General features: G+C 31.5%; 2 protein-coding genes across 2 annotated transcripts; one reads left to right on the plus strand and one right to left on the minus strand.

Annotated features, from left to right (window-relative positions):
- Positions 1-4,016: 4,016 nt before the first annotated feature.
- LOC101499810 (small ribosomal subunit protein uS12) lies at positions 4,017-6,177 on the plus strand. The gene is made up of 4 exons (XM_004505893.4): positions 4,017-4,197; positions 5,219-5,374; positions 5,603-5,729; positions 5,818-6,177. Exons 1-4 carry the CDS (start codon positions 4,193-4,195, stop codon positions 5,956-5,958), a joined length of 429 nt encoding a protein of 142 aa, XP_004505950.1. The 5' UTR covers positions 4,017-4,192; the 3' UTR covers positions 5,959-6,177.
- Positions 6,178-9,551: 3,374 nt separating this feature from the next.
- On the minus strand, positions 9,552-12,057 carry LOC101499509 (dof zinc finger protein DOF2.1). The gene is made up of 2 exons (XM_004505892.4): positions 11,684-12,057; positions 9,552-10,892 (listed from the first exon to the last, which is right to left on the minus strand). Exons 1-2 carry the CDS (start codon positions 11,708-11,710, stop codon positions 10,080-10,082), a joined length of 840 nt encoding a protein of 279 aa, XP_004505949.1. The 5' UTR covers positions 11,711-12,057; the 3' UTR covers positions 9,552-10,079.
- Positions 12,058-12,363: the final 306 nt, after the last annotated feature.

Here is a 12,363-nt window from a genome sequence, read left to right on the forward strand (position 1 = left end):
GGAACGATTTCTCACACGGTCAAGACTTCAGTAGGAAGTCGCTTCCCCAGGCCACGACTTCATCAGGAAGTCGCTTCCCCAGGCCACGACTTCATCAGGAAGTCGCTTCCCCAGGCCACGACTTCATCAGGAAGTCGCTTCCCCAGGCCACGACTTCATCAGGAAGTTTTCTCACACGGTCAAGACTTCAGTAGGAAGTCGCTTCCCCAGGCCACGACTTCATCAGGAAGTCGCTTCCCCAGGCCACGACCTCTTCAAGAAGTCGCTTCCCCAGGCAACGGCACATCAGGCACGCCATTCCACTTAATCTCGTCCGTTGAATAAATGTTATCAACGAATGTAAATCATCTATGCAAGGCAATCCTTGTAATATAGTTTCAACCAATTAGAAGTTTCTATTCAATATTTAATCTTGGCCATTGAATAAATTTTATCATCGGATCTAAATCATCTATGCAAGGCAATCCTTGTGATATAGTTTTAACCAATTAGAAGTTTCTATTCAATATTTAATCTTGTCCATTTAATAAAATTTATCAACGGATCTAAATCATCTATGGAAGGCAATCCTTGTGATACAGTTTCAACCAATTAGATGATTCTAATCAATTTTCAATGTTGAAAAAGTTCTATAAATAGACTATCTCATCACACCTTCTATCTCATCATACCTTCTCACCACACCTTCTATCTCACCATACCTTCTCAATCATTTAGTCATGGCTGCTCAACAAGTAATTTGTATTGTTTATTACAATGGTTCAATTGTTGATGGAGTTGAAGGAAAAACATTTGTAAGTGACTATAAAAAGGCGTTCAAAGTACATTCGGGAAGCAACCTTGCTCGTCTAAAGAATGTCATTAGAAAAAAATTACAGCTCGGTGACAACGTCACGATAAGTGATATAGTTTATCGACACCTCGTGTTCTTTGGTGAAAATACAACAAGGTTTGAACTCATGAAGATTTGCGACGATGAAGATGTTGAGTTGATGTTTGATGTTTATGCACAGTGGTCACAACTCGGCACCATCGAGTTATATGTTACCTTTGAGTCTGCTCCTCCATCAACAAACATTGATCAACCATCAACATCAAACATACCTTATCAACCCGACTTATATTCTCCATCGCAACACTATGAACCATCACAACACTATCCTCCGTCACAACACTATCCTCCATCACAACACTACGAACCATATTCTACCCAATTAGAACAAACTCGTTCAGAAAGTTTTCAACTCCATCATCAATCTCCTCCAACAAGTCCACAATGCGATCTTCCCCTTAGTGTCTTACATAGTATCAACGACGAAGATTTCAGGGATACAAGTGAAGAGGATGAAATATACTTCGATGAATCATCTGATAATTCTGTCGATGACATTGATGGTGACGAAGATATGGAAGCAGAAGATCAACCTATTCTACCTGATTTCGATCCACCATCTCACCTGAAGAGCATCAATTTAGATACTCAACAGAAATCAAGTGAATTTGATCACTTGCTCATTAACGAAGTCCCAATAGTAGATGGAACTCTTGCGGTTGGAATGAAGTTTCAGAACAAAGATGAATGCATACATACAATCAAGCGCTACCACATAAAACAATCATTGAATTTTGTGGTACAAAAGTCAGATTTAGAAAGGTATGTCATTTATTGTTCAGATCCAAATTGTTTGTTTAGATGTAGAGCTTCAAAACGCAAAAAAAGTGAATTGTGGGTTATTGGTAAATTGAATGTGCCTCATACATGCACAAATTATGTATTGTCACAAGACCATACGAAGCTCGATTCTAATATGATATGTCAAAGCATAATGCAAGTTGTGAAAGTAGATCTTTCAATCAAAGTGAAGGTAATTGTTGCTCAGATTCGGTCTTTACATAACTACACAGTTAGTTATAAAAAGGCCTGGATAGGAAAGAATAAAGCGATCGAACAAATTTATGGCAACTGGGAAGAGTCTTACAATCAACTCCCACAATGGTTGTTGGTTATGAAAACGTTTGCTCCAGGAACTAAAATAGAAATGGAAACCATCCCAGCTTATCATGAGAATAGTTTGATAAATGGGATAACTATTTTTCATAGACTATTTTGGGCTTTCGTTCAGTGTATATCTGCGTTTAAATTATGCAAACCAATGGTACAAGTTGATGGGACTTGGCTGTACGGCAAGTACAAAGGAACTCTATTGGTAGCAGTTGCACAAGATGGGAACGACAACGTAATTCCTATTGCTTATGCTATTGTGGAAGGTGAGACAAAAGAAGGTTGGAGTTTCTTTTTGAGAAATTTGAGAAAATTTGTCACTCCACAAGCCAACATTTGTTTGATTTCCGATAGACATGAATCTATTAAGAGTGCTTATAATAATTCGAATAATGGGTGGCAAGATCCTCCGTCAAAGCATATGTTCTGCGTCCGACATATTGCACAAAATTTTACAAGGGAATTTAAAGACAATGCTTTGAAGAAAAAAGTTATTTCTATGGGTAATAGTTTCATTCTTAATTTTTATAATTTTCTTAATTTTTAATAATTTTATTCTCAATTTATATAATTGTATACTGTTTTAATACAGGTTACTCTATCAACGAGCCTACATATCGATACTACCGTAGAGAAATTGGCATGCTAAATCCGGATGCTTTGAAATGGTTAGACAACATACCTCGACAAGATTGGATTCAAGCATTCGATAGAGGTAGTCGTTGGGATCAGATGACAACCAACCTTGTGGAGTCAATCAACGCAGTATTAAAAGGCCCGCGCAACCTTCCCATCACTGCTTTGGTGCAATCGACTTATTTTAAAACAGGGACACTATTTCCAACTATGGGAAAACAACACGCATCAATTTTAGCTTCTGGTCAGGTATACACAAAACCTTGCATAGATTTTATGAAATTGGAAATAACTAAATCCAATAGTCATAGGGTGGATAGTTTTGATCGGAGCAACCATACTTTCATGGTGCATGAGACAGTGGTTCCAAGAGAAGGGCGACCAATTGGTCATTTCAGTGTAAACCTTTCTAACAAGTGGTGCGATTGTGGAATATATCAAGCTAAACATATGCCTTGTTCACATGTCATAGCAGCATGCTCTAGCATAAAGTATAATTATTGGAGCCTTATACCTGATGTGTATAAAGTGGAATCGGTATTAAAAGTCTATGATGAAGTGTTCCAACCCATACCAAACCAAGGATATTGGCCACAATATGAAGGTGTTAAGGTGTGTCACAATCCACTAATGCGGAGAGTCGTAATATCATTTTAAGTATAATAATTTTTAATTAAAAGTATAATAGTTATTTATTATAATAATAACAATAATTAAAATATAACATTTATTAATAATTAATTATTAACGTATTTTTAATTAATTATTAGTATTTTTATTTTTTAAATAATTAAATTAATAATTTAATGTATTTCATTTTATTTTCATGTTATCAATATAAATTTCTTTTCATTTAATTGTTATCATTATTTAATTTTTATTATCATTTAATTTATTTATTTAATCACTTTAATTATAATAATTTTTAATTATACCTATAATAATTATTTATTATAATAATAATAATAATAATGATAATAATAATAATAATTAAAATATAAATTTTATTTATAATTTATTACTATACTTTATTGTAATTTAATATTAGTATTTTATTTTTTAAATAATTAAATTAATAATTTTAATAATAAACTAACTTTAAAATATAACAAAAAAAAAAAAACAAACCCAGTGGGAGGTCGCTTCCCCAGGAAACGACCCCCCTGTTAGCATTAAAAAATTTCCTCTTCAAGAGGTCGCTTCCCCAGGGAACGACTCCCTGAAGGAACGAAAAAGTAGGGTATTCCGAGAATATTGTTTTAGAATAGAGTATTTGGAGAATAAAAAAAAAAAAAAAGATATAACCATCTTTTACCCTTTTCTTGAAGTCAAGTTCAATTTAATGAAGTACAAAATTTTGTTTTTAATTTTATTTATTGAAAACATAAAATATATAAAAGTGGTTGTAGTATAATTTCCAAAATTTAACTGTTAAGTAGTAAGGACGCATTAAAAAGAGACTTTTAAGTTTAGGTTAGGGTTTGAGCGTGGCGCTAGCGCAGTGAGTAGCGATTTTCACAACATTTCTCTGATTCCTACTCATCACTTGCAATCATGGGGTTCGTTTCCTTTCGCCTCGTTATTTACCTTAACAAATTGTTTATCTAGTTTTGATTGTTATTTATGCTATAATTAATGGATTTGTTGTTTCCGATTATGATTTACATCATATGTTTTTATGCATTTTTTTGTACTTGCCGATTCTTCGTTTGAAACTTCTAATGAAAAATAGGGTTTCGAGTTTATAAATATATGATGTGCCAGAAAGATAAATTTTCCATATAATCAGTACTTGTTATTCATTATAGATTCCTGAGCTTACAGCAATTTTAATAATTTAACAGTTTCGTAACGTGTATCAAAATGCTTACATTTCTCCCACTTATGCTTTGTTTGGTGATTGGAATGGAGGGCTTTCGGGGAAGAGGAAGAGAGAGAAATATTGACAAACCTTTCACCTTATTTGAGAGAGTAATTTTGTAGAGAATGATAAGAGAATGTGTATGATGTATATATTGTTAATTTTTAGAGTATTATAATAACATGGAAAGGAGTTGAAGAAAACTCCCAAAATGATTCAACAATGAAAATTATCGTTCCTTCTTGTTGTCTACAAATGCAGATTCTTGTGTTTATAAATTAGATTGCAATTTTCATTGGTGAATCATTTTGGCCTTTAAAAATATGAATTTTATGATATAAGTAATGTTTAAAGAGCATAGGAAATAATTTTTTGCTGAATAGTAGCTGCAAATACTGCATCAAACTTGAATCTTTCATGTTTATAGACTATAGTTATGGAGTATGTATATAATGATTGCATAGTTACTCAATTGTTGGATAAAGATATATTCAATCAGTAGTTCATGGGAACTCTCCACTCTTAACATGTTAAAGCACAAAGTACCTCCTTTATCATGTGCGGTTCTTATGATGGCTGTTGAATCATTGTTTACTATACAATCTTTGCGGATAAATTAAAGAACCAATTTTCATAGGGTGGTTAATAATAGTTGCGCATTGTATTTTCCTGAGAAATGTAAATCAATTCTTATCTGCTGGTATTTTCTCCTTGGTCAGGAAAACACGTGGAATGGGAGCTGCTCGCAAGTTGAAGTCCCACCGTAGAAGGCAGAGGTGGGCTGACAAGTCCTACAAGAAATCACATCTTGGAAATGAATGGAAGAAGCCATTTGCTGGGTCATCTCATGCCAAAGGAATTGTTCTTGAAAAGATGTTAGTCTAAATATTTGGCTTATACTTTTATTTTGATTGTTTGCAAACTGTTGAGTATCCCACATTAGATGACATATGGCGTGAAAATGATTTTCTAAATGGAAAACATCTCTCACCTTACAAGCTGGTTTTGTAACGGTTGAATGAAGTTCAATCCAAATTGTAAGAAAAATAATTTTTGTTTTGAAATTTTAACTAAAGGTTTGAGTGACCGACTGTTTTTTGCAGTGGAATTGAGGCTAAGCAGCCTAACTCTGCTATTAGAAAATGTGCTCGAGTACAGTTAATCAAAAATGGAAAGAAGATTGCAGCTTTTGTTCCAAATGATGGTTGCTTGAACTACATCGAAGAAAATGTAAGTTTCTCTAAAACAGATGAAATTATGGGATGAATTAGTTTTGTTTCCACATAAAAGTTAATCTTTATTGTATTGGCTCGTGCAGGATGAAGTGCTTATTGCTGGTTTTGGCCGAAAAGGGCATGCCGTCGGAGATATTCCTGGAGTCCGATTTAAGGTCGTGAAGGTATCAGGAGTATCTCTTCTTGCACTCTTCAAAGAGAAGAAGGAGAAGCCTAGGTCTTAAATTATTTATATGAAGAGTTACTATTTGGTTTTTTATGGTTTTCAATTGTAGAATATTGGAGAAGTCCAACATGGTTCTCTTCTCTATATCATTTTGACTATAGTTACTCCAAGTGTTTCATGGAACTAGAACCTGCGATGTTTCAATTTAATGTGTACCGTGGACATGCAAAAAATCATGTTTATTTGTTTGTTAGTTTATTGAACGTTATTTAGAGTACATCTTATTTATCGTAGTAATTTTCCATTAGGGTGCCCAATTACTTCCTTTATCAATGGAATTAAATAATGTAAACTCTTGCAATTGGGTTTTGAGCCCGTTTGGATTTAATTGTTTGAGAAAGCTTAAAAGTTGTTTTTCGCTGATTTTTACAAATTCTTCATAAAACTTAAGAAAATATGTTTCTATTTTATCGTTTGTTGTACTAAAGCTTTTACATTTATGTTGTAAGTGTTAAGTGCTTAATAAAACTGTTTACCCAAAAAGTAATTGGTAAGAAGACTTTTCTTTTCAGCTGGTTACTGCCATGCAGAGTAATATAAATCTGAGTAATAACCCTATACAAATCCAAAGTGGTTCTCACAAGTCTTCTGCTATCATGAATTTTCTATAATGTTCTTGTACATAGATCTGAAATTTACTAAGATTATAATAAGTGTGTACAGCAATGAAACTAATACCAATAATAAAAATAAAGTTCTCCACAGGTTTTACAGATTATCACTACTTTTTCACTTTATTTCTTTTGAAAACTTCCCTTTATATCCAATCAAACACGTGCCTTGCCTGGCACTGTGCCAACAATGTCTGTATTTGCATCATTCTTGTAAGTTGGTATCATGAAGCTGTTACATATGCCTTTTTTTGGTATGTAATGTGGAACTTCAGGATTTTCAAAAGTTTTTCATTTTGATATTTGATGAGTAACTTTCTACATTCGAAAAATTATCATTCATAATACCTTTTTCTTTAATGAACATCTTGTATAATGCTAAACAAAGGGTACGGCATTGGATAATTCATACCTTAATCAAGTTTTAATTACGGTAGGAATTTTTGCTTGTACATGCAAATTTCATCATAAACGTTCGTTGAGACTGGTGGTTTTCTATCCATACGTGAATTATGTTTTTTCTCATTTAAAATTTATTCAAAAAAAAAAAAAAAACCTTTCAATTTGACTCTTAAATTATCACACACTCTCTCATTTTGGTGTATGAATTGTAATGAATATTCTCTAAATTATTCTCAATCAATTACTGTGACTCAGATGAATAAACATTTTTGAGTTTATGTGGAAATATTTTTGAATCAATTACTGTGACTCAGATGAATAAACATTTTGGTTTGATTTGACACAGAATACACTTATGAGAAGAAGCAAAAAAACTTTAAGTTGCGATCTAAACATCCATATAGAAATTAGTCTCATAGTTGAAGCTTGTGTAGATACACTATGGAGCCACTTAGATGTCAAAGAGCTTAATTAGAGTAATTTCTAATTAAAAAATTGTTTTCAATCTAATAAATTATTATTGTCTCTTCTATTTTAAAAGTACCGATGATTAATTTAATAGATAGAGGATAATTTAAAAAAAAAATTTAATAACAAAAGTTTATAGTGAGGAGATGATGGTACATTTTTAATAACATTTTTTTAATACTTGATAACCAAATAGAACAAAATAATGGTTTATTTATAGAGTAAGGTTTAGTTAAAAAATAAAAGACAATGTGGTACCTGCCTTTGGCCATAAGATTCTTAATATTCCAAATGTCTGTTGCTACATATGGTTCAACTTGGATCTCAAGATTCGTATGAAAAGCCGTTTTGGTCTGAACCTGCTAACAGATTTTCTTAACTGCCATTTCGAGCTATGGTTTTAAGAATGTAGAAAATCTTACACTATTATCCGAGAAAATTAGAATCTAATCATTCTTTCGAGATATAGTTATTTTTTATTCAAGTGTGAAATATTTTTGTACATAATTCTAATGAACTAGGCTAAGCTTTTTCTTACCCTATACAAAAACCCTATCGAATTACTTAAAATAGATTAAGAAAGTAAAAGGAAATTACTGTTGATAGTGAGGAAATTTGATTAATAATTATATAGTATTGCTTTTGTGCCATGTGGTTGTCAGATAAACAATAGATAGTGCTAGTTGAAGACTTTGACTACTTGTACTTGCTCCTCCACCTTCTTCTCAATTGAATTAAAACCCCCAACCAATGTAGGCCCACTCTTTGTTGCGCTTTGAGGTGAATACTATGCTCAATTTAATCTCATTATTATTTGTTATTATAAATAAACCCTAATTTAATCTCATTGATTTTTTGCGAATTTCGATAATTCATCTCGTTCTTTTTAATTGAGTTTTATCCTAATTTATTATAATTAAGCCTTATTTTAGATGATAGTGAAAGAGATAATAATCTGCCTCGTTTAGTTTCATAATTTAATTTGTTTATTATAAAATATAATATACTTAATTCCGATGAATCCTTAAAATGCAATTTAATTAATATTTTAATCATTAAAAAATGTTTGGAGTGTTGTCATGAAAATAAAATAAAATATTAGTTAATATAGATATATTTCTAAAAATAACAAAAACATTTTTTTTACATTTTTTATTTTAAAATATATAGAGAATTGTTTATTTCAAACATTACTTATTTTATTTTATTTTTTATTAACAAATTACAATCATTTCATAATTTTAATTTTAATTTTAATCATTTCAAATTACAATCATTTCAAACATTTTTCTGATTTCAATTAAAAAAAAAATTACAATCACGAGATTTAAAATAATACCTTGCGGTTGGTTCCTATCAAATATCAATTTCTCTATACCCATGAAGACAAAATTATAATTTTATCTCAACTATGAGGAAAATGAGTAATTTCATAATGAAATGCTATACAGCTGCATCAATTTTATATTTTCATACCTAGATCACGAATTCTCAAGAGTGACATCCAAACAAACCAAATTCTCTATCTGACTCCATTGAATTTTTTATGCCACAAAATCCTTGTCCATTTAAAAAATTCAAATAATGAGGTAGTAATGTAGCTCATTGTCGTTGATTACTTAGGCACATTGATATAATTTTCAAACATTTACTTACGATTTTCTCACGCCCAAATCCTACATTGGATTTGGTCTGTCTAGTGCCAATTGAAACAAAATCATTCCCGAACTTAGCGCTCATGTGTCACTGAAATTTCTAATGCTTCACTCATTCACCTCCACTATCATATCTTATATGGTGCAATATTGGTCACTAATCAAATTTATTTAATATTTTAATAATGCATTTATGTAATCTATAGTAAGTACAAACGTGTTTCAAGAATCTACCAGATGAGAATAATGCAATGGTGGCAGAATATTTTGAAACAACAACTAATTAAGAAACCAAGGTTCCTGAAAAATTAATTCTAACTGTAATCTTTCAGAGTGTTCAGGCTTATATGCTGCATTCAACCATGATAAATCACTTTTTTTTTTCTTTATATTTGTTTATATGTCAAATAAGGAAATGATGCTTTATCTACTCCTCTCCAACTTATTTGACTTAGTTAGCAAAAAACATCTCAAACTCCATTAGTCTATTCAGTTCAATAATTAAGACACTAGTAGTACAAAATTTTGACAATTTAAGATGCAAATTAAAAGAAGAAGAAAAAAAAAACAAACTAAAAATTAAATAAAGGTGATACAACACAAGAGAATCAAATCCCTTCCCTATCAAATAAGTATTGGGTCACTTAGTTCTAAATTGCAATTTCTAAATTGCAATATGCAACTATAATATAAAAAACTTTGAGGTCTTGCAACAGTGTAAAATTCGCAATTGTCATGATTTTGCTTGCAGTATTAAAATTTGCAGCATAACTAAAACTATAACTACAATTTAAAATTAAGATGTTGTCTATTATGATTTTAAATTGCGGGTGTGATTGTAGTTACGCTGCAAACTTTTATACTACAAACAAATGCAACTCATATTATCTAAATTGTGGTTGTGCTACTGTTGTGCCGACTTCAAAATCTTTAATATAATTGTTGAAATTGCAATTGCATACCGTAATTTAAAACTGCGTTGTCTACATTAAGGGACTATTGAGAAGGCCATGCCAAGATGGAGTGAGACCATTCCAACTAGCTCTTCCTGACTCAACTTCATTCATGTTAGTGTCTCCATTGAGTTGCCATGGAAAACCCCACAACACCCTATTTTCATTTTGTTCCCTAACATTACACATCTCTTGTTTCATAGTAGTGACACTCACTGCTTGAGTAGTTGCAATGCTCATTTCATGATCATAAGGTAACATCATTTCTCCACTAACTCCAACATTATCATAGTACACATTATTTTGAGACCCCATAAGTGCTTCTAAGAATCCTTGGTTTGTGGAGGAGTTGTTCAAACCATGATTGTTGAGAATGTCACATGAGGTGTTTGTGTTTGTGCTTGTGTGGTTACCAAATTTGGAAAAATCATGTTCATGTTCAAATCCAAGTTGACCCTTTTGAAGCCTAGCTAATGCAAGTGTGAGATCATTAGTGTCATAAGACAATGAAGGGAAACAAGTTAATGGGTTTGGAATATTGGTGTTAAAGGTTTGATCTTGAACCCTTTTCGATGATGTTAATGATGATGATCTTTTGTTCTTTCTACACCCCCCACCAACAGGAACATTTCTTAATGTTCCACCTTTAGTCCAATATCTTCTACAAGATTTGCAGAAATATCTTGGTTGAGAAAGACTGTAATTGTTGTAGTAACAGAATTTGGTGTTGGATGAGTCGCATCTTGGACATTTTAGAGCTTGTTCTGGCTGAGGTTTTGGTTTTTTGTCTTGTTGTGCTTTCGAACAAGCCAACATATTCTCCAATGATTCGTTAGACATTTGCTGCAAACAACAACAAAATATTCCAAATTATACTCTGTGGACATTAAAACCAAAACAAATAATCCTCTTACAAATTTTTGTAATGGATACATATTATATATACATTTATTTATATATTATGTTTTTAAATTACTATTCACAGTGATTCTTATAGCCGTAATACTGCAGATTTTAAAATGTCTATAATAATATTATAATTACAATTTAAGTTGTATCTACCGTGACTATAATTTTAATTCAAAACTAGATTTTATAAGGAATTAAAATAAATTAGTTAAAATTTCATTTTTTATTTTATTTTATTGGATCGAAAGGGGTACACAAAGATGAAGATGCTAAATTTAATTTTCTGACTTTATTCCAAAAAAAAAAATTTGTTTGTTTTTATATAACATTTATTCCATCAATTCTAGGTCCCAGGCCCCAGCTAGCTATACATATATGTTTCATAGAAAACACCACGAGTAGTATAGTATATAGTATAGAATAACGAAGGAGTGACATAGCTTTACTATATTTTCTGTCAAAAGAAAAAAGCTTTGCTATATTTTTTTATTTCTTCCAAAGGGTATTTTTGAAAATAAAAATTAAGGAAATTAGTTTCATTTGATCACTCTTCCAAATTGATCTTAAGGAAGAATCATGAAAACCCAAAAATAGAAGTAGTAAAAATCCATAAAGGATATGGTAGGCAAAATCAAACAAGAGAAGCATGTTGATAACTTGATATATATAATTAATAAAAGACCATACGATGAATGATATATATATTATGATGTGAAATGTTTTACCTGGTGTTGTCCACTAGAAGAATCCATCCATACAATTAGAAAACCACTTGTTAAATATTATATATCAAAGTTTGAAACTAAAGAAAGAAACAAAGGGAAGTGATTTTGGTTTGGTTTGTGTATATATTTGAAAAGGGTATAAGCTAGCTTTGTGTAGTTAAGTTTGATTGTGTTAGAGAGAGAGGAAACTATAGAGACGGTTTAGGAAGTGATGCAAAGTGATGTGAGGTAATAGAAGGTATGAATCTACTTATATATAAAGCAAATACAAGTTAGCTAAGCAATCCCAAGAAAGAAAAAAAAAAACGAGAGTAATAACTAATGATGGTTTTTGTCGTACGAAATTATCGATGAGGTTAGCTTGCACGCAGAGTAAAAAAAAGAAAAAAAAATCGAGACTCTTCTTCTCTTTCATATACTCTCCAAATTCTGTTTTACAACGGTTTCATATTGAAGCAGAAAATAAAAAATAATGTTAATTAATGAATATAGTAAAAAAAAACAAAAAGAAGAAAAGAAACATACCTCACTGTAACAGTGTGGGGCCCTCATCCGCGTGGATGCAACTATTTGTGGACCCCACAAATGCTGCCATATTATAGGGTCCCCACACATCCACCACACACAAAAATTTCCAATTTCAATTCATGAACCCAATTACATCTTCCGCGATCAATTCC

The sequence above is a fragment of the Cicer arietinum genome, chromosome 6 (assembly GCF_000331145.2).
Source record: "Cicer arietinum cultivar CDC Frontier isolate Library 1 chromosome 6, Cicar.CDCFrontier_v2.0, whole genome shotgun sequence".
In the NCBI taxonomy this organism is placed as follows: domain Eukaryota; kingdom Viridiplantae; phylum Streptophyta; class Magnoliopsida; order Fabales; family Fabaceae; genus Cicer; species Cicer arietinum.

Coding starts and splice junctions, on each gene's coding strand:
- LOC101499509 (XM_004505892.4), bottom strand. CDS start 11,710: ATGGATTCTTCTAGTGGACAACACCAG. Junction 10,893..11,683: donor CTTCTAGTGGACAACACCAG/GTAAAACATTTC, acceptor TGTTGTTTGCAG/CAAATGTCTAACGAATCATT.
- LOC101499810 (XM_004505893.4), top strand. Junction 5,375..5,602: donor GGAATTGTTCTTGAAAAGAT/GTTAGTCTAAAT, acceptor TGTTTTTTGCAG/TGGAATTGAGGCTAAGCAGC. Junction 5,730..5,817: donor TGAACTACATCGAAGAAAAT/GTAAGTTTCTCT, acceptor TGGCTCGTGCAG/GATGAAGTGCTTATTGCTGG.